Source organism: Larimichthys crocea, chromosome III, assembly GCF_000972845.2.
Source record: "Larimichthys crocea isolate SSNF chromosome III, L_crocea_2.0, whole genome shotgun sequence".
NCBI lineage: Eukaryota > Metazoa > Chordata > Actinopteri > Sciaenidae > Larimichthys > Larimichthys crocea.
In genome coordinates this window covers 5,304,065-5,326,108 of record NC_040013.1, presented here as the reverse complement: position 1 = coordinate 5,326,108, position 22,044 = coordinate 5,304,065, and the positions used below count along the sequence as shown (strand labels likewise).

General features: G+C 43.2%; 1 protein-coding gene across 1 annotated transcript in view; it reads right to left on the bottom strand.

Moving 5' to 3' along the window:
• The window catches only part of adgrv1 (adhesion G protein-coupled receptor V1), a 103,093-nt gene that overhangs the window by 57,206 nt on the left and 23,843 nt on the right, over positions 1–22,044 (bottom strand). Inside the window, exons 17-65 of the mRNA XM_027278170.1 lie at positions 21,869–21,992; positions 21,496–21,756; positions 20,394–20,520; positions 20,039–20,262; positions 19,124–19,858; positions 17,172–17,545; positions 16,346–16,525; positions 15,807–15,987; positions 15,506–15,699; positions 15,300–15,429; positions 14,894–14,974; positions 14,122–14,261; positions 13,683–14,048; positions 13,286–13,529; positions 12,975–13,190; positions 12,688–12,903; positions 12,338–12,582; positions 12,050–12,231; positions 11,451–11,949; positions 11,059–11,368; positions 10,650–10,859; positions 10,011–10,141; positions 9,825–9,924; positions 9,371–9,714; positions 9,007–9,094; positions 8,784–8,807; positions 7,993–8,071; positions 7,757–7,895; positions 7,330–7,471; positions 6,868–7,133; positions 6,613–6,788; positions 6,367–6,491; positions 6,088–6,269; positions 5,796–5,942; positions 5,625–5,705; positions 5,248–5,512; positions 4,402–4,524; positions 4,088–4,310; positions 3,781–3,985; positions 3,487–3,633; positions 3,122–3,377; positions 2,444–2,646; positions 1,630–1,806; positions 1,324–1,491; positions 1,035–1,214; positions 762–926; positions 538–658; positions 288–411; positions 41–179 (exon numbers count right to left, since the gene is read on the bottom strand). Coding sequence (XP_027133971.1) covers positions 41–179; positions 288–411; positions 538–658; positions 762–926; positions 1,035–1,214; positions 1,324–1,491; positions 1,630–1,806; positions 2,444–2,646; positions 3,122–3,377; positions 3,487–3,633; positions 3,781–3,985; positions 4,088–4,310; positions 4,402–4,524; positions 5,248–5,512; positions 5,625–5,705; positions 5,796–5,942; positions 6,088–6,269; positions 6,367–6,491; positions 6,613–6,788; positions 6,868–7,133; positions 7,330–7,471; positions 7,757–7,895; positions 7,993–8,071; positions 8,784–8,807; positions 9,007–9,094; positions 9,371–9,714; positions 9,825–9,924; positions 10,011–10,141; positions 10,650–10,859; positions 11,059–11,368; positions 11,451–11,949; positions 12,050–12,231; positions 12,338–12,582; positions 12,688–12,903; positions 12,975–13,190; positions 13,286–13,529; positions 13,683–14,048; positions 14,122–14,261; positions 14,894–14,974; positions 15,300–15,429; positions 15,506–15,699; positions 15,807–15,987; positions 16,346–16,525; positions 17,172–17,545; positions 19,124–19,858; positions 20,039–20,262; positions 20,394–20,520; positions 21,496–21,756; positions 21,869–21,992 — 9,759 coding nt within the window. The remainder of the gene's footprint in view (positions 1–40; positions 180–287; positions 412–537; positions 659–761; positions 927–1,034; positions 1,215–1,323; positions 1,492–1,629; positions 1,807–2,443; positions 2,647–3,121; positions 3,378–3,486; positions 3,634–3,780; positions 3,986–4,087; positions 4,311–4,401; positions 4,525–5,247; positions 5,513–5,624; positions 5,706–5,795; positions 5,943–6,087; positions 6,270–6,366; positions 6,492–6,612; positions 6,789–6,867; positions 7,134–7,329; positions 7,472–7,756; positions 7,896–7,992; positions 8,072–8,783; positions 8,808–9,006; positions 9,095–9,370; positions 9,715–9,824; positions 9,925–10,010; positions 10,142–10,649; positions 10,860–11,058; positions 11,369–11,450; positions 11,950–12,049; positions 12,232–12,337; positions 12,583–12,687; positions 12,904–12,974; positions 13,191–13,285; positions 13,530–13,682; positions 14,049–14,121; positions 14,262–14,893; positions 14,975–15,299; positions 15,430–15,505; positions 15,700–15,806; positions 15,988–16,345; positions 16,526–17,171; positions 17,546–19,123; positions 19,859–20,038; positions 20,263–20,393; positions 20,521–21,495; positions 21,757–21,868; positions 21,993–22,044) is intronic.

Genomic DNA, 22,044 nt, shown 5'->3' with positions numbered 1-22,044 from the left:
ATATTTTTCAGTGAACTCTGCAATGAATATAACTCAGCACCTTCAGAATAATGCTGGCAGCAGACTGTCGGTCCCTCATAGTCACAGTGCCAGAGATCGCTTCAAACTCAGAAACCACAGCTGGAGTTATATTCCAGTACACCTGGACCTCTCCAAACACACCTGGTCCTCGTACAAGGCTGGCAGACGCAATGATTTTCATGTTAGAATTTTCCCTTCAATAAATGGAGGCAGTGACATTTGAAACTCTTACTTGTCTTTCCAGCTTAGCTGAATATTTATCTCACCTGACCACGGCACTGCCATTGTAATCTCCATGAGGTTCTCCAATGAGGATATTCCTGGAAGACTCTGCTATTCCAATAATCCCCAGGGCAGCCTTGTCTGCTGTGATGGTGATTGTGGCCACACCTGGAGGACGAGGGTAATGAAGGCGAATGAGAACATGGATATGATCATTGTATCCATGAAAGACACTCCTGAAAATACTGTACATTTCTCCAATACATTGATACACTGGTAGTGTGAAGTACTGACCATTCACTGGGTTGATGACAGCACCGCTCTCATCAGGAAACAGCCGGACAGTGAAATGCTCGTCTCCTTCCAGTAGCGTGTCAGTGAGGGCTCTGATCACAAACGTCTTCATAGACTCGGTCTAGAAAGTATGAAAAACATAGCCGACTTCATGAAGACACTTCAAATGTACTGTCGAGTACAGACAGATTAAAGTTTGAGTGCGTGTTGTTTTCATTGTGTACCTCAGTGAAGACAAGAGTTCCATTTAAAGGTGAAAGGTCATCTTTAGCCTTTTCTTCCAGCTGCCACCCCAGTGTCACTGCCCCCTTGCCTCCGGGACTACGTAGCACTGTTAGTGTTGCTACAGCATCAGGATCATCTACAAACTCTGGCTCACTGACAGTAAACTGAGAGGGGATTGAGTAAGATGATTATTTGTGACACTGAAAACCAAAAAGTGTAGATAAGGTGAGGATCACTGTGATATTAGAAGGATTTGAGTAACTTAGACTCACCTCTAGTTCCTGAAATCCAAATTGTCCGAGAGGTGAGTCGTTGGGTGGAATGATGATAGTGACAGAGGTCATTCCTCCCAGTCGAGCACCACCAATCACACGCAGTAAATTCACTCTGAAGGTCTCAGAAGTCTCCACCTGTTCGTCATCCAAGATGGTGATGGCAATCATGGCTTCTCTCTAAAAATGAGGATGAGGAAACAAACTGACTCCCTGGCCTCACATCACGGACTGATGTCATGTAAAAAAAGGCCGGTGCATTTCAAATGAAGGCAGTTTAACCATTTACCTGTCCATCTTGAAAGGTGATGTTACCAGATGTGGGGCTGAAGTCATTAAGATCAGCAGTGATCGGCTCAGCCTCCCAGTACATGACTTGTCTTCCAGTTGAACCAGCGAGTCGCACCACTGACAGATAGAGGACGTTGTCTGGTGGTGGTATTTCATATGCCAGCACCTTGACAAGATATTTTGAAATATTGTTTAATAAGGGTTGAATATTATCAATAATGAATTATTTAATTAAAAATCTATCTTCTAAATGTGTTGAGAAGTCACCAATAAGACTGCATCTCAAGTTTGTTCATCAAGTCACCTCAGAAACGTTGAACTGCAGAATCCCTCGAGGATCATCATTCTCCTCGATGGTGACCTCTGCTACTTCCATGCCAGGCCTCTTTATACTGGGCTGCCCTGCTCCCACTGACCCACTAACGAGCTCCACACTGGTGATATTTACCAGGAAACTCTCTGCCAACTCTGGGATGTCATCCTTAGAAAACACACACATGTATGTATACACTAACTAATGAAAAAAACATATGTACGAACAGACGCTCTTACAACACATATTTTTTTGCCATTAAATCTATGTCTGTCTGGTTACAGCTGCTGTTACATGTGCAAGCAATAATCTCGAATTTTGCACGATTTTTACGGCTTTACAAGATTCACACAATAGTAAAACATTCACAAGTCCCATAACCGGTGGTTAAAATGGTCATCACAGGCTCACAGATGTGTCTGCGAGGGTGGGAAAAACTGAGGGAAGAGTAAGAGAAAGGCTAGTTTATGGATGAATAAAACAGGACAACACAAGGAGGGAAAACGTTGGTTGGTTTATCCCTCCAGCGAGGAGTCAGGAGTCAATCTGCATAACCGGTTTGTATGGGCGTAAGAGTGGGAGGTGTAAGATAAACTATTGGTAGACTAAAATTACGTCTCAGAAAATGTGTTATTCTTTATCTAAAAGATTAATACTTTAATACATATCAAGTTTGCTGCCACTTTTCATTATAGTTTTACATGCTTAGTAGAAAAAATTAACTCTTATTCTAGTATAAGATATAATACATCCTTCTTTACTCACATAGATTTAATAAACTTCTCTATTACTCAACACTCCTTACCGGTAGGATTGTGATAGTGACAAGGGCCACAGTAGCACCATTTATCATAATGATGGTGTTATCTTTGGGGGTGTAATCCTGGCCTGCAGTAGCCTGGTTGGAGGGGGGCTGGTACAGTGCTGGCCTGGTCTGGTAATGGATTTCCACCTCTCCTGAAGAACCCTGCTCCCTCACTATAGAGAGCGTGACATTGACTGGAATCCCTGCGGGTTTGGAGAAAAGAGAAGTTACATAAGCCAATAAGCGTAAAAATAATATTTCCAAGACCGGTCATGTCATGGAAGATGACAGTAAAAATCTTGTACAGTTAAGTTAAATAGTATTTGAAGGCCTGTGCCGTGGTCTGTTGCTCTACCGCTCTGACTTCTCTGACATTTTGGGCTGGCCTCCAATACACAGATTAAGACAAATCCTAAATTACTTCACATCCTGGAAATCATTGCAGATCTCCTTTACGGTAAATCTTTAAGTGTGATTACTGTAATAGCTCCTTAAGAACCCTCATCCAAGAATAAAAAAAGGATGAGTGGTATTAAGCAACCATCTGAACTTACGACAACCGTTTCTGGATCAAAAAGAAAGCAATGATATAAACTTAATTACATCAAATCAGACTCCTCTGCTCTGTGGTCCAATAAAAACACATTCACTGACAAATCATCATTCATTTTTTCTTACTCTCTGGTTCTTGTGTTAGTGTAAACTGGGAGTCCAGATGCCATCCGATCACCCCGTAGGGAGAACCATTTGGCAGGATGGTGAGTAGAGCCTGTGCCCGCTGCTTGTCAATGACCGCAGCCTGACGTAGGTCCTGCAGCCCCACAGTGGTGACATCCATGAGGGCGATAGTGACACTCTCTTTCAGCTCTGGGACACCATCTGCTATCACAGTCAGTGAGATGATGGCCATCGACTGTCCCTCTGAAAAGGTTACCTACCACACAATACGCATCGTGACATTGTTTATTTTATGAAGCATTTACATGTTGCCAATACATAGAGGAATGTGTCTCGAGTATGACAGGAGGACAAAGTTTACTTACCACTCCTGAAGTTGGGAAAATGTCTGCCAGGCTGCCATTGGCAGTCCAGTGAACAGTCAGTCTGCCAAAAGTCCCTCTTTTTCTCTCCACGCTGAGAGAAATTTGATTATTTTGCTCCAACTCCTCTACCTCCACAGACAGAGAATCCTGCAGAGAGGTAATGACAATATTTCAATATTACAATGGCTTGAGGTAAAATGATTCTGATACGGTCTAAGTAAATTAAGGTTGAACATGATGACTATTTAACATGGTGGACAAAGCTGTCTAATATCAAAAGGTTCATCTTCTTACCTGAGCAAAGCCGATGACTCCATGGGCATCATCATTGGTTGGGACAATGACAGTCACCTGACCACCAAATCCAATCTCAGCCCCACCCTTTGGATTCTTCAGGCCGACGTGGAAGTACTCCTCCACCTCCGGGATGTCATCATCCATGACGTTCACTGCTAACTCTAGCTCGCTGTCGCCTGGTGCAAAGTACAACTCCCCAAAACTGAATGTGAGGAAATGAAGAAAAACACAACATGCATTATTTATTTCTGTTTTAGTTCTCTTTGTTTTTCCTGAGCTAAAACTAGCCCGTGAATTTGGGTACCTGGGTATGAAATCAGACTGATTGGAGACAGAAGTGAATTCATAAACAGTGGAGCTATTTTCCACAGTAGAAGCCAAGAGGGTCTTGTTGGTGTTGAGGGATGGGACCATGAGAGAGAGGAAGCTAATGGCTGGAGGAGCCCTCAGGATCATGGTGAGCAGGTTGACATCAGACCTCCAGGAGTAGAGTGACGAGCCATTTCTTCCAGCGAGCATGACATAAGCTATGAAGACAAAAATTGAATATGGTCAATTCATTTTGACTGGATAAAAACTCTTTTTTTACAAACAGTTAAACATGTAATTTGTGCTTACTGATCCCAGAAGGAGCAGTGAAGGGGTGAACGGAGGTGAGGCCTGGGTGAGGAATGGACTGATAAAACTGTGGTGAAGGTTGCCCTGAGCGCCACTGTAACACCTCACAGGATGGAGAGAGACCTGGAGAAAGATAAAAAGGATGCACAGCAACACACACAGATTAAGGTTCTTTCACACTAGAATAGCATGTTTATGTAAAATAAGGACTGGTCGGACCGACACACCCAAGACTGACAAATTACAACCTCCGAGTCCCTCTGTGGCTCTGCTCTGCTCCACACTGAGGCCATTCCCGTAAACCCACAACAGGTCTGAACCAAGAAAGCTCACCACTTTTGCAGACTCAGAGGGATTATGTCTCATGAAAATATACAGAGCGTAGTATAAATACATGATCTGGCCTGCATTGTGAATTTTGTCATTTTAGTTGAGACAACATAACAAGCCTGTTTTGTCTGTAAAAGACACTTCTGTGTTCCTTCTTAAATATCACAGATTTGTTTGTACTATCCTGACCAACATCCAACCACTGAGAAATCCACTACAAAGTACACCAAGAGAACAACCACAGAAAACAGCATCTCATTATTGCACAAACACAACCAGCCTCTTAGCCCAAGTGCACTTGCCTCCAATTTAAGCCGTTTTAAAATATATAATCTCTGCAACACAGCCTTTTGAAAACAGGCTCATAAATTTAAAATGTACCAATTTAGCGTGACACATCATTTGACTTTTGTTCAAATACAAAGAGTACAACAACAGTATAGTAGTTTGCAAATGCGCAAGCTGAACAAAACAGCATCCAATAATGTTGTGTGATGTCAAAGAAAGACAGGTCACCTTCCATTACAACCAACAGGAGAGTGTCCTCTGCTCTTGTGTTGATTGTCTCCACCTGAATGGCTCTGCCGTTGAGCTGCAGAGGTTCTGGGTTTTCAAATAGTTCATTGGTCCATTGAAGCAGGACACAGCTGTCGGCCTGTCTGTCCATGCACACCAACAGGTAGGGCACAGCTGCATGTGTGAATGGAGTTACGCTGAGGATGTCCTCTTCAAAGTCAAGAGTCTGGAGGAGGGTGAAGGAGTGTCCATTCCAGACAAAAATCTGTGACATGAAACAAATAAAGAAATGAACAAAATCCAAGGTAGGTCAGTCAAGTTCCTACAATTTTACTGATAACTAAAAATAATTAAAGATGCGAGAAGGTTATCCTCACCTGGCTTGATGCTATCAGATAATCGCTGCCTTCAGTGGAGAAGTGTTTGACATCCAGAGCTTCAACACTTAAAGTTTGCTCCTGAAGAAATAACATTGTAATGAATTATGTGAAGATGAAACAACATAATACCACCATGTACAAAACCATGATGGCACCGTTTATACTTACCAAGGTGACATTTAGGTCCGTCTGCAATTTGAAGATGCTGAGGTTGGCAGCAGGGGAGAAAGGAGGGCCACTATGTGTGATGCCTATGTAGGTAGTGCCATTCACTGCAAACCCAACACAAGAGCTGGGGTCCTGAATCATAACAGTCTGTAACCACCAAAAAAACAACGAGATTTTTATGTAAACGATGTAATTTGCTGTAATTTAGCCAACTGTAGCATCCTCTCAATTATATGTCTTAACAGTAGGAATATTATGTGCTGGGTGGGGGACAATGCTGTTATTAGCCTACCTCTACTGGCACAAAAACACCCTGCCACCGATACAGACTGGCCAATGTGTGGGAGAATCCAACATTGGGCCTCCTATCCAGCCTCATAGCCAGGAAAGAAGGTCCTCTGGGAAGGGAGCACCAAGCAGAGGTGGGGTTGTCCTCAAAGCTCTGGTACACACCCATCACGGGGAGGGGACCCTCTAGAAGAAAAAACAACATAATCATAATCACGTTGCTTATTGGGAGAAAAGAGGGATTAAAGGGGTGTCTTTGAATTAAAACATTTATTGGTCTCACCAGACGCAATAGCTGTGTCAGCCTCTGTCTCCCACTCCACACTGACAGCTGACTCCAGACCGTTACTGCGAGACACGGTGAGGAAGACTGTTCTGCCTTCATCAGCGACCACTTCTGTGTTAGTTCTGTCCAGGAAACAAACAATGAATAAGCCTACATAAACATATTCCTGCATGAGTATAGTTTTGTGTATATATTGCAAGTGCTTATAACATTCAGATAATTTTGGTGCAACTGTACTGAGACCTATTATTAGACGGTACGATGCGGAACAAGCCAGAAGGAGCCGAGTTTTCCAGGACGGTAACGAGAATCTGGAGTTGGTCGCCCAGCCGTGCACCTCCGGTTGGGTTGGACAGTGTCGCCGTGAAGGTTTCATTCATTTCAGGGTCAGCGTCCAGTACTGCCCAGATCTCCAGCATCTGAAACCAAACGATGAAACTATAGATAAATAAAAGTAAATACTAACTATAGAATAACAATTTAAAGACTTTCTCTCACCTTGAATCTGACTCCGTCCTCCAGTACCACAAACCCTTGTGCTGGCATCAAATCGCCCTCTGCCAGAGTACCGTTGGCATCAGTGATGGTAAACTGAACGGTTACCATGCCAAATGTGCCTTCCTCAGGGTTCCGGACTACGTAGAGGGTGGCCACACTCTCAGTCAGCCCGGACGCAGACGTGGGCTCCTTCAGTAAGAAATGCTCGCTGGTGTTAAAGGAAATGACGCCATGTCCATCATCACTTGCCAGGATATTCACAGTTGCTATTAGAAAACAGAAAGATGTTAGTGTTTACATAGTACAGTATGGGTAGATAATAATAAATCACCAATCAGTAACTTCATAATTTACCTGCAGTTTATTTATCACCAATCAGTAACTTCATAATTTACCTGCAGTTTATTTACTTTGCTCATTTATATAGAAATGTGATGTATTTTATTCTTCCCTTCTATCTACCTGTGGTATTCTTGCCCAGCTCCAGCCCAGGGGAAGGCTCGGCTAGGATGAGCTGGAATCTCTCTGCTCCCTCTGGAATGGCGTCATCGATGATCTGTACTTCTACAAACTTGTGTCTTTCGCCATCAACAAAATGGAGCATCTGGGTGGACAGAGATGTTTTCAGTTTTAAAAACATAATACTACATGTCTCCAGTATTCATGTTACTACAAGTATTATATGATATGCATATATGTGATTATGTGTGTAATGTTTAAAGTCCGTGCAAAGTCAAAATAAATGTTGTGTTCTGAGTTTGTCAGACTAAAGAAGAAAGTTTATGAAATTAGGTGTCAAAATCAGGTAAAAATGAGCAGTATTCTCAGCTCCAGGACTGTGAGGGAATTGCCTTTACTTTAAATACTTAAAATACTGTGCATGGCTGACCGTTTCACTGGTATTGTAGTCCAGTCCCTGTTGAGCTTCCAGGTTCTGAGCATAGAACAAAAGGGAGACATTTCCATACGTCCCCTTGTTCCTGTAGGCCACGAGAGTCATTGTCCCGATTGTTTCATTCACTTCAAACCTACAAAACCAGAACGTATTCGTATAAGAAAAACATTTTGATTAAAGCATCTGCACATTAACATAAGAGATGTGTTATTTATGGGTGGATTTCTTACATGGTGTTTGTCCATTCAATGACTCCTCTGATTCCATCATTAGCAGAAATGGTAACCTCTGCCACCAGACCCTGGGTGTCTGGGGAAAGGACAACATAGTGTTAAATGTTTATAATGTCTACAGTACACGTTTTAGTACTAGTGTCAGTGCTGACTTCATTGCCGTAACTACAGTGCAGCTACAGGGAACTGTAGAGGATCTAACTTCCGTCATGGCACATTTGAGCGAAGGATTACAGCTAAGAAGAGTCTCCTGTAAGTGGCTTGTGAAGGCTGAGCAGCCAAGTCTTTTGGGTGGACTGATTTATGACCCCCTGAATAGTCTTCTCCTATTCACTCTATGGCCAAGACACTGGGAGGCCAGCTATGGGTTTAGTTTGGCTTTCTCTCTCCTCACCACACAGTGCTACTCGGCTCCCACCAAATCCCCAGGCTTCCTCAATCATGGAAAGCATCAATCTCACCATCCAAGCCACATAATGACTGCTGCCAAAAGAGCGGCCGTGTGTTTACTGTGTGTCTCCATGCAGAAGGCCGATAGTATTCTGGGAGCCTCCAAGTGCTGCTCTGCCTGTAGTGTTCTGTCTACTCATCACTTTCTAAAGTTACTCATTCATAAAGTGGACTGCGGTTTGGATTATGCAAAAGCAGTAGCAGTAACTACCAAGCTCTTTCATGGTGCATTTTGACAATCAACAAAAATGTTGTAGTTTAATGTACCATGAAGGAAAATTGTACCTCAAAGTACACGACATTTTAGGCAAAGCTGGTGAACATAATGTATATTTTACCTGGCAGTGTGCAATACACAACCTCTACTCATCAAAAAGAGGAAATGGTGAGGAAATATAGAGAGAAAAGAGGGAAAGTGGTAAAATTACACTCACTTTAAAACAGAAACAATAGAACAAGCAGTAAGAAGAAGTACTGTACATGCCATTTGATTCCGTAATGGCACAACTGTCTACAATGGCTAGAGGTGATAAAACCGATCAGCTGCAATATGCTTCATACCTAGCTGGGGAACAGTGGCGAGGGTTGTGATGAGCACAGCTGATGTTATGTTGACCAGGAAGAACTCCTGCAGCTCTGGAATGTCATCCTAATAAAACCAATGGAAATAAAAAAGCTTTAAGTTCAACAACAGATCTGCTTCAAAGAAAACAGAGCTTGCATCAGAAAGAGAATGAGACTTGACATATTGGCAGAGATCAAAGATTCATTTTGTCCCCACAAATCATGCTGCTGCGCTTTACAGAGATCAGAAAGATGTAAAAATAAATCATGCCACAATGACGTGTTAAAAACCAGGCTATTCATCTTAGATTGTTTGACGGACAAACAAAAGAGAGAATAGAAGATACGCACGGTCCTTTACCTCCAGTATCTTGACAGGAATGGCAACAGAAGTCTGTCCATCCTGAAGGATTACAGAACCAGCACCAGAGATGAAGTCTTGTCCAGGTTCAGCGAGAGCACCCTCAACCTGGGACAGGTCTTGTAGAGAACCTTTTATAATCTCATAGGTGATATTGACCGCTCCTGAGGCTCCAAACTCTCTGTTGACGTAGATGTTTATAGTTCTGTCCCGTTCCTCTGTGGTCACTCTAAGTGATGATGGGGCAATGGTCAGCAGCCCATAGGGCTGATCGCTGGTGTCCACAGTAAGCACTGCCTCACTGCCCTGAACATCGAGAGCAGCATGGCCTGTCACCGCAACGCCTGTGTGGAAGTCAAGGGAATGTTGATCTGTGTATTAACTCTGCCTTCTTCTTCACAAAGAGTTCATGCACATTTATTAACCACAAAGACACTAAGAGCAGATGCATTACCAAAAGTTTTTATGTTGGACAAGGAAACTTTGTATTCATCTTTGTCTTCTGGTGTGGCATCATCATGGAGCTGCAGGACTATGGTGTCATTTAGTTCTCCCTGTAAAAGACACACCCAAAATAGATTATATATATATAATTATATTACAGCTGGAGAGCGTTCAATGATCTCCATCTAGTACTTACTTTAGTGAAGAAAAGTGTCCCTGAGGTTTGGGTGAAGGTCTGGTCTACACGGGGTCCTATTAGTGTCCAGTCCACAGTGACATTACCCAAACCAGGAGCAGTTCTCAACACTAATAAGGACAACCTGTCACCTGTAATATGAAATATAATACAGTCAGCACTAATACTTAATAATCTGAAGAATTTGGTCTTATTTTACATTATTTTATGTTATCAGGAGAAGATGCTGCAGTACAGATGCTTTCTAAGCTTTAAATGAGTCTGAAATCTATATTTGACCAATGTAAATTTTGCAGATGGTCATCATTAAGTTCATACATAGATTTATATATTTATGAATTGCTTTTCTTGAAGAGGCAACTCAAGGACTCTAATTGTATTGATTCTACTCAGGGAGACTTCAACCGCTCATGCATACATAATTTTCGAGATAATGACAGACAGGCACAGGGCCCACCTGTTGCTGCATGCTGCCATTACTATGAGTGCATTCCCTTATGTTTTCACTCATACGTAATTAGGAATCTCTAGTGACAGGGCCGTAGAAAGGGCTTGAAAGTATGGAGGTGATAATGTGCTGAGACATGCATTCTACAGACTGAAGACACAAAAACACATGCAACTTATTTAACTACCCACCTTCTCTGGCGATGACAGAACGTGAGGCTGGATGAAATCCTACTATCCCAGCCACATTATCGTTGGCCAATATCACTATGGTTACAGTGTCGGAGCTTGGCAGGATTCGACTTCCACCCGCCGTATTAACAAGACCGATCATGAGGCTCTCGTTATCCTCTGGCTCATTATCATCTCTGATTACTATCTCTATTGTCTTCTTCAGCTCTCCTGTGGGCAGAAAAGATAAAGCAAATGCATCACTGGTCATTCTAATGTTCTTTTAATCCTCTTCATTTGTGAGATAAATGAAAGGAAACACTTTTAAATGTCATGTCAAGAACCCCATGATACACTGGACCAATGATGCCTGTTTAATAGGATGTTGTCCCAAATAGATGATTCTGAGAAGACGTTGGTTATTACATACCATCAAAGACCAGAGTCCCCCCAGGTGCAGTGAAGTCAGCATCTAGTGTGGCCTCTCCTCCAACAAACCTCCACTCTACGGTGACAGTGCCCAGATTCCCTCCTCTCCTCTCTATAACCAGGGGCACCACAACCGTAGGCTCTTCTCGAACCTCTAGATGGAGCCCATCGTTCGTGGCGTTGGGACTGAGGCTATATATCAAAAAGACACCAAACGCATCTCCATTCATCCCAATAGTGACCATTGCTTTGTCTGGCTGGCCAATCGAGGGCAGGTGCTTCTCAGCCACAGTCAGATTCATCAGCTCTACCTTCAAATACAAGGCAGAACGTCATTTGACAGCTCAGTTGACAGATAAAATGTACTTTAACATACATGTGATTGGGTTTTACCTTTAAGATCTGTATGGCGAAGCTCTCATCCATTTCAGGGAATTTATCAGTCAAGATTGGGACTGAGAGGTTGGCAACCCCTGACCCATCGTCCATGAAAGCACTCTGAGTTGTCACAGGGATGTAATCGCTCCCCGCCACAGCCTGGGCACTGAACAGGACAGCAGCTGCTGTGACGTTTTTTACATAAGTCATAACCTGAGATTCAGAAGACAGCTGGTCAGCTCCTGAAGTCACCCAAGTGCAAGACGGTGGAGTCACCCCTGATGATAAAGAGAAGGCCTCACAGGCACGCTCTCTCAGACAAGCAGCAGCACATGCATCCAGGGGGTCGCCCTGACCAGTGATGTTAACCGTCCTAACGGGGGCAGTGGATGGAATGCCTGGTTTTGGAAGGTCGTAGTATATTAGCAGGTTCTGACCATCATCCAGAGCCAAGCCAACAATGTCAATCTCAAAGGTGCTGTATACAATCTCCAAGCGCCCAAAGTGACCACCACTGGAATAAAGGCAAAAGGGATTGAAAAGGGGGGCGTTACACAAACATTTAAAAATCTTAAAATTAAAAAATTCCAGGAGAAAACAAAACTTAAAAGTACCTCCTTTGGACACTAATATTGGCACTATAAACTCCCTCCAGTGGCTCCTGAATTCGGTAAACAGACTGTTGAAAGTGGACCGTCCCATATGGGTTGTCATTGGCAGGCACTATTATGTTAACAGATGTATCGGCTCCAAGGTTTCCTCCATTACTGGCACCAGTAAGCTCCACCTTAATTATCTAAAAAAACAAAACAGAAGGAGTCTAGCAAACATTGCAACTTATGTTAAATATTTCAAAAGACGCCTCATTTAACGTAAAAGTATTTTCGCTGTCAGCTTCTTACCTCCGTGATTTCAGGTACATCATCAGCTAAAATCTCAACTCGGAGCATCTTCATGGTCTCTCCAGGAGCGAATGTCACTTCTCCCGATATGGGTCTGATATCCCCCACGGCTAGTTTACCATTTACGGTGGCCCGCCATTGGATTACCACAGTGCCAATAGTACCAGCATTACGCACTATAGGCAACGTTACATCAATGGAGTTAGATCCTGGTTCTTCTATGGTAACTGGAACAGCTTGGAAGACTGGGTAGAAACAAAAATCATGTTAAGACCTTGACAACTAAACTTAAGAATGAGAAATTCTCCAGAATAATATAAACAGACATATCCTGGATAATGTCTACTAACCAAAGGCACCAAAGGGGTCATCTGAAGGCAGTATGGTGATGATGGCACGTGTGAGTCCCCCCAGGAGAGCTCCTCCAGTGGTCTGGTTGATCAGCTCGATGAGAAAGGTCTCCTCAAGCTCAGGGACGACATCATTGATGACATAGACGGGCACAGATTTACTTGACTCTCCTTCTAGGAGCACCACATCACTGGAGGCTACGCTGTAGTCCTCACCTAGAGGATTATACACACTCAGATCAATACTTACAATAATACAATAATCAATACTTTGTGCCAACACTTACTGACTCTGGCGGTCAAGGGCACTGCTCTGAACTTGACAGATACATCCGCGAAAATCCCACCAACACGTGTTACATTTATTATGGGCCCAACGTAGTGCTCAGCTACACTGACAGCAGATGCCGACAGTTGGAGGACTCCGAAAGCACCGTCGCTGGCCTCCACTATCACCTCAGCTATGATGTCAGTCCTGGGTCCCAGAGAAGGGGAATTGGAAACTGGGAGGAACAGTTAGAGATTATTTCATTAGTTAAGTGTGGTATGGTTGAAGTATGGTTATATGTTAAATGATTGTTTCAGGTCAGTATCTTACTGAGCCTCTCCTGCTCTCCTTCGATGAGTTGAACGCTGATCAACTTCACAAACACTGACTCGTCTCTTTCTGGATCCTCATCATCCAGCACTCGGAGGGTGATGTTTGCTTCACTCTGATTGGCTAAGAACACAACAGAATCCAGGAGGGGAACAAAATCCTGCTCCTCAGTGGCTCGGCCCACCCCAGGGGTCCTGTGAGGTGCCGGATCTGCCTCATTTAGTGTCCCATATGTGACTCGCACCTAGATAAATTAAAATAGGGGGGGAAAAAAAATATCATTTGGAGCATCCATAATACGTGGACTTCTGTCACTCTGCTTTATTTATTTATTAAAAACCAAAGTGACACTTAATACTTCCTATTAAGTTTCTAAACCCTCTACAGTAGGACACACCTGACCCATCAGTCCTCTCTGTCGCAGGATGGTGAGGGAAACAGTTGAGTCAGCTTCAGGAAGCCGGATAGGCTTTGTTGCATTAGCAAATACAAAAAAACCATAAGGATCATCGCTGGCCAGCACAGTCAGATTAGCAGATGTCTGGACACCAAGACGACCGTGGGAGACGTTAACCAAGGACACAGTGAAGTGCTGGTCCAATTCAGGGATCTCATCCTGGGCAACATTGATGATTATGTCCTCTGATGTCTGACCTACACCAAATGTGATGTTCCCGAACCTGCTGAGGAGCTCCCCCTCAGAGCTGGGATCAACCTCCCAATACACAGTTACATTGGAGAGGTCGCCAAAGGACCGATCCACCTGGGAGAGAAGAAAAAGTAAACATAGCATGATGGAGAATACATCTAATTTTTACACTTTGTATTACACTGACCTGCAGGACCACAGAGCTGTGTCCGTCCTCAGGTTCTGTCCCATTAACAGACAATGATTCAGGGCTGAACTGAAACACTCCGTGGGCATCATCAGAAGCAGCGATGGTCACTCTGATATGGGATGCAACTCCCAAGCTGGCTACACACAAGATATTAAAGAGATATGACCCTGTGTTACTTTTTAGTGACACCATTTCGGTTTGGTTTCAGTTTGAAGTAAATGGAAAAGTACCCAACGGTCAGAGGAGTGGGAATGGAAGCCAATGATCTTGATAGAAACAACCCAATAATAATACACACCTTACAACTGGATAAAATGATATTATGGTCAAGAACATCCGATTGAAATAGCAGTGTTGCACAGTGTGTGGAGGTTATTACAGAATAGATGACAGCAGCACAGACTTGGATCTCTGACACTTCATGTCAACCACGTATCCCTGCTGCCTGGGAAAGGCTATTTGCTTTTCCCACAACCGTCTCCTTGGGTACTTCTCACACGGGTCACAGTACAATGTAAATACCACACACAGTTAAACACACATGCATGTGCACACACAGACCTATAGATGTGTGAGAGTTTGCCAACTTTTATGGTCCAAATCTTTAATATTGGTCCAAATAATACTTGTCGGCAGTAGCAACATGTCACCTGATTCCTAGTTGAACTTGACTTTGAGATATAAAAGGGAAGGGAGTGATACATTATGGAGGAATGCGGAGGAATTGAGATGAGAGGCAGTTTGGGGAGTAAAGGAGGGGGATACTTACCATGGTGGTGATAGGATGGAAGGAGGAAGTCAGAGTCACTCTCTCCACTACCACTTCCTTCACTACGTAGAAACTGATCCACTGATGGATCACACACGAGGATCAGATCAAATCAATCACACCAGAAGAGTAGAGATCGAAGGGCAAAGGGGAACGAGGGTAGGTAGGTAGTCACGCAGTTGGGTGGGTATGAGGTAGCACACAGGAGCACAGCACACAAAACACACAAAAATAATAGGGCAGAATACAGGGTCAGCTTAAAGATATGTAAACACAGATTCTAGGAAAAATAGTACTGAATAAAAACAAAACACTGGAAAGTTCTACGGCTCAAGATGTGACTCAAACTAATGAAAACAGTATCCTGTGTTTTTTACCATCACAACTTTGGCCTTGAATTTCTCACCTCCTCCATCAACGTTATAGAGCTCCAATCTAAAAATCTTGTCCAGCTCAGGAACAGGATTGTCTATGATGGTCACACTGACAAACTTTAACCTCTCCCCTGGAAGAAAGTCCAGCACGCCTTCCGAGTCCTGCAGAAAAATGATTCATCTGCCTATTAGTTTACTGATACATCGTCACAGCATGCAGACTTTACTGGAAACTAACCTCATAGTCTTCAGGGCTGGATGCTGTAAAGGGGGTTGTCCTGTATCCTACCATGACCCTCCCCAAAAGGCCTTGAGCCCTGGCCACCATCAGTTGGACAGTCCCATCTTCCTCGTCAACAGTTATGTGAGCAGGTTCTGACGCTGGAGAGATCAATCCCTCCCCTGGAGGACTGGGCTGAAACTGCAGCAGGCCTGCATTAGGGAAGGGCATGTGTGTAAAAGGAAGTAAAGGGATAAAGTAATTAAAAGGAGGGGAAGAAGTACAACAATCTGTTTTATTGGGGTATGCGAGTAAATACCATAGGGGTGGTCACTAGCTGTGACAGTGACAGTGTTAACAGAGTTATCTGGGTCAATGCTTGCACCGCTGGTGGGGGTGGAGCCTGGCTTCCCATCACCGGACTCTGCTGACACCAGCATGATCTGAAAAGTCTCTGCCAGCTCTGGGAGGTTGTCATCCAACACCAGCAGGTTCAGCACCTAACAGAAACATGTTAATATAAATATAATTAAGTTAATAATCTTTTTTGGGGGGGGATAAAATGTGCTTATAGTATCTATGCTGTGTGCCACAAGCATAAAGTCTGAGCTTAATTATCAGCACCTGTTGCCTCATCAGTAAAGTCACAACCAGCCCACCACTAGGTGGAGCTGGTTGTCTAAAAACATTACATTTGGGAGACTAAACAATTGCTGTCAGTATTCTGAGGTGTAAATATAGTACGCACTAAATACACCTGGATTAACTGAGAGGGGTTTTCCCCAGCTCATGTAAGATCACATTAATACAAATCCAACTGTTGAGTCACTTTCACACAAACACACACAGTACACACACCTCAGAGCGCTGTCCAGGCATGAAAAGCACAGCTCCAGTGGCATTAACAAAATCCTCATAGGCTGGTGTCTCACTGTCTGAGCTATCCAGCTGGGTAACATTGTAGTTGACATAAACGCGGTCCAGAGATCCCAGCATGCGCTCAATCACACAAGAGATAGTGGAGCCCTCCTCAGTGGTCTATAAAAACAAACACAGGAGTACAAATGTTAATTCATGATATACTGGATGCATTCATCTATATTCATTAAGTATGTAATAGTTAAATTAGTGAGTTTTACTAATTCCAGCACAGTGATAATGTGATTTAGAGAGGGAACACCTGGTAGCCCACATGCCTCTATGTCTATTTATCCCCAAAGGATCAAGGATACAAAGAAGATCCTCTAGTTCTGATGGAATGCCATCCCCAGCCCTGCCACCTGTTGTGCTGATGGAAACGAGGAACTAGATCTCCCGTTTCCAGTGCTGGAACTCCTGATCCACTTCTACAGGAATGCCCTGACTGGCAGACCTGATGCAGCCTCGCCAGCTGTCGCTCTACCTGAGAGGGGCCAACATGAGAGCCCGCGCATCCAATCCAACTAAAAACAGACAGCATGCTCTCCCTGCAGCCAGGCATGAAGACTGATGAAATATGCAGCAGGACAGGAACTGACAAACCACTCGGTATACATTACATGTGTTTCTATTTATATGTTTGTCTGTAGACAAAACTGAGTGATGACATTGACAAATGCTACTGTAATAGTGGTCGTGTACACTTGTGCTTATAGATGCTCATAGCAGCAAAACTGGTCCCCTAAATGCCACTCTGTGCTCTTACATTAGGTATGCAGGCACCGGTGAATCCAAAACGCCCGTTGGCACCGTCACTCTTCATGACTCGCAAAATAGCAGTGGGTCTGGGGAAAGGGAGGCGAGCTCCACCACGAACTGCAACCAACTGTAGATAGAACACCTCCTCTCCTTCCTCCTCGTTATCATCCCTGACCTCCACCACAAACGACTTCTGCCTCTCGTCCTGCCGGTACCGCAGGTAACCTGAGATGTTACGCAGGTCTATTTTAGCTGGCTGAGCGTGAAGCTCGTGGATGTGGCTGCGGTTCAGCTTAATCCTGTACAAACGCACATCCTGGAGGAGACCCGTGTACCGCTGCTCGCCCTCAGGATCAGATCCAATAAACACTGACCCAGGTCCTGTAGTAGAAACAGACAAAAAAAAAACAGTGCATAATGTTTTATATATAAGCGGTATAATCAAGCATAATGAATGCACAGGATATAATATGACAGATATGAATGTGGTGCTGGAACCACATTTATATGGAAACACACACAGATATGATACATTTTCATTAATTAACCCTGGATGTTCATACTGTAGCTTGTATTTGCTGTATCCTGTTCTCTGCATGTCAGACAAGATCATTATATGTTGAGCAATGTACCATTCAAGGCTTCAAAGCCGCTGTACCCAATCTGTGGTTCATAAAAAATGAAAACAAAAAATCCCATTGTTCTTGAAACTGAAATTTGAAACTCTTGCATTGTTTGCGCGATTTAAAAACGGACAAATTTGTTTCATAAATGCATCACGTTAAAGACACATACATATCTTTATTTAATTTAACTTGATTCACACCTGAGATCCTCTAACCTAACATCTTTACACTGAGTCTGTAGTTGGCTTGAGATCTGGTGAGACAACAGCAATTGAATATCATTTTCACATTTTATTTTGATCCAGAAAACAACCTGTGCCATTACTAACAAACGTTATATAATCATATTTTCTTATTAAAGATGGACCACATCTGGTTGCCATTCTGAACTGTTTTAAAAACCACAAACAGATTCTTGATTAAGGCCACCAAAAGCCTAGGTACAGCTCTTTCTCATTACTCATTTATATACCTACACCTCTCGTGCCTATCGCTTCCTCCACTTGTACAAAATGGAACAAATGCAGGAAATCTGCTACAGTGAGTAAGTACAAAGCCCTGAAACAAAGCAATTCCTTTGTGGGTTAAGTTACCACTAGCAGACAATAACAGATGACATGATTGATGATTATATATACATCAGCCGTGATTGAAGTTAGCCAAAGAGCCATCAAAATTTTTCCCCTCTGGGAGCTTTTGGTCCAATACAGGCTGGGGCTATTGTCTCCATTAATTAGAGAGAATAAGAAGAAAAGAAGATGCCGGCTGATTCCCTTTAGCAGTAACAATATCCAGCAGTGCTGACGCTAAGTGGTCACTCAAGCATTGCAGAGTCCCAGTAGTCCTGAACAATGAGAAAGTGACTGAGACATGTGTGTGTGTGTGTGTCTGTGAATGTGCATTAGTATATGTGTGTGTGCATTGTGGATGTAAGAAGTTAAGACTTGTCATTCCATATATGAACAATGAGAGGGAAGCTTGAAATCTGTCTCTCTCCAGACAGTCACACACAGTCCATCAATGACATCGTCATTAAGGATATTAACATGGTTACTGTGCGACTCTGACCATGGTGCAGAGACAGCAGGCTCTCCAGACAAGACTATATAGGCTCTGGCTTCTGGGTGATGTTTTAACATTATAAAATGAAATTGTAAATGTAAAAAAATTTAGGAAAGATTAACTTCACAGCTTTACCGTCCAGAAAAAGGTAAAAACATGCTTGAAAGTCATGAAACACAGACAAACGATATCAAACAGGGATGGACACTATATAAAAACCTGACTTTTGTCACTACGCTATGTTTAATAAATGTCTCATAAAGTAACTCACCATCCATGATGCCCTCTCCTTTGATGCTCTTCACTCCTCCAGGAATAGGGTTCCCATCCAGGAAGAACTCAATAATCCCATCATCAACAGTAATGATGACATGTAACCACCTGTTATCCTCTACAAATTTCTCAGCGGTGGCTCGGGCCACCTGTGTGTTGTTTGATCCGGTTACTGTATAGTACAGCATCACCGTGACGTGAGACTCATTGGTGTGGACTTTCACTCCGTAATACAAGGTCCCATTCCTGGTTCCTTTGCAGACTATGAAGCCGTCAGTGTCTGGTCTGGGCACTAGCCATGCAGAGAAGGTGAAGTTGCCAACATCAGCAGGCCCATCTTCAGGAGAGATGGTCCCATAAGCTCCTGGAAGCCCTGAGAAAAACCACGTGTCTGTGGCTGAGTGGTGTCGCCTGGCATGGGGCCTGAGCTCAACCTCATCTGGGAAGGAGGCTAGAAGGAGCAGGTCATCCATCAGAGGAAGGCCCTCTGGGAAGTGGCCAGAAACAATCTCCCAGGCAACGCGCACATCACCGAAAGTACCCTGCTGTCGCAGGATGGTAAAGGAAGTGACATCAGCCATATCATCCTCTGAGAGTACATCTTCAGCTACTTCTTGGTCCAGGTTGCTGTCAGCAATGGCAAAGACACCAAATGGGTCGTCGTTGAAAGGGATGAGAACCGAAGCATTAAGAGAAGTCTCGGCTAGTCGTCCACCCTCCCCTGGGTAACCACCTGAAAGAAATGATGGAAAAGAACTGAAGGATTTTCAAGACAGAATTATCAATGAAATTAATCCTTATTTATATTTTTTTAAATTGTCCATAATGAGATTTTAAAGCTGGCAACTCAAATGCAATTTCATGTCAATATTAAACTAAATAACATTCTCTCTCAAATTTGACAAACACTCACCTGAGATATTAACCAGCCTGAGGACAAAGAACTCATTGAACTCTGGAAGCTTATCTGAGATGGCCTCCAGGACAATAGGCTTGGTCTCTTCCCCTGTAGTGAAGGTGATGGAGCCAGATGTGTTGGTAAACTCCTGGTTTTCCTCCAGAGGAGTCACTGAGTCATTGGCAAACAGCTGCCAGAAGACTGTAACGTTACCAAAATGGCCCCTCGAACGTAAGACACTGGGGAAAAAAAGCAATAATTTCAAGCACCAATATGAGAAGAAATATAATACATACACATTTTTTTAAAGAACTAGTAAATTAAGAAGTTTTGCATTAAAACAATGAACTAAAGACCTGTTCATACTTACTAAAAATCATTGGTCTTGCCCTCTTCAACAGGTTTCTCTACAGCTTCCAGGGAGAAAATCCCATTGGCATCATCGTTGGCCTCAATCACGACAGTAGCTGTGTCAGCTCCATACGGAACAGCATCACCTGTGTATATTTACATATTATCAGGTTAGACCAGTACCTACATGTTCATGTTCTGTGACTTGTTTTGCAGACAGACAGACAGACAGACAGAGACATGGATTGTATTGACCATATTATTATTGTCATGCTGAATTTCATGCTGTCTCATTAACATAGTGCACCATAACTATGGCAACCCAGCCAAGGAGGAAAGGGCTCCTTATTCATGAGAAATGAGAGTCCTTAAAAAAAATCTGTGTTTAAGTGAACAAAGCCAAGGACAGATCCTCAATAGACTTCCATCGTTATATTTTCAATTTTTTAAATAAAAAATAAGGAAGGAATCAAAACTACAGCGGGAGAATGGGCTGAAAAAACAATCCCAAAACTGCAAAAACCTCTCACAGGCACATATTCAAGTTGCCAGACTACGAGTAACAAGCATGCAAATCTGCTCATTATTAAACAGGAAAGGTAAAGGGTGTCAATGCCCCAGTATGAGTTTGATTGACTTTTAACATGAGGGTTATTGACTTTTAACACAACCACTATAAAGGACAATCCTCTGGCATAAACCAGAGGCTAACCCTTACTCGACTCTACTCCATGTCAATCAGTAAACACAGAGAGGCCAGTGGAGTGGCCGGTCTTTGTGTCTTAGAAAGTCTGGAGTCTGGTAATTAAGGTCCTGTTGGGGCCCACTGGTCTTTTATTCCCATCCCTGACACACAATACTAGGATTAGGAGAGCTTTCAGTGTTACCATAGACAATGCTAAATAACCCAGTGACTTCTCTCTGTACATCTACAACTAGCATTAAAACAAGAGGCGGAAACCAGGGGAGAAGAGGTGATGTTATTTTAAGAAGAGGTGCCTGATTCTTCTATAAACCACAATGAAAAATGTGAAAAGCGACTGACTTTCATCTGTTTTAATCCTCAGAGGTAATACAGATTACAGTACATCCCTGTGCTTAAAAAGGAAAGCCATACTCACCAGTTGCATTGTAGAGAACGATGTAAAAGGGCTCATCAGTCTCCGGTATGTTGTCGTCTTCCACAGCCACAGAGATGTTCTTCATCCACTCACCCACGTCATACACCAGCAACGTGTCATTACTCAGGATGGTGAGGTCTCCTGGAGATGCATCACCGTACTCCACGCGGTACATCACCGTAGCAACAAAGTCTGCCTGTCCTGCTCTCAGAACGGTGAAGTTGGCAACGGCCCCTTCCTGGACACGCACGACCACAGGTTCTGAGGAGAGGGCAAGATGTGAGAGGAAAGACAAGGAGGTGGTCAGAGAGAGAAGGGAGTGAATGACTGTAGCTTTAACGTATTAATATATTATATATAACAGTATCCTTACCAGAAAAGTAAATAGGATCATCATTCTTATTAATCTGTAAACTGGCATTGAGTATGTCTCCCAGTCTTGCACCACCTGTAGCATTTAACACTGTGATGGTGAAATTCTCCATGTCCTCTGGGATCTTAAATAAAAAATAATAAATAAATAAACAAACAAGGAAATGTAACTCAAAT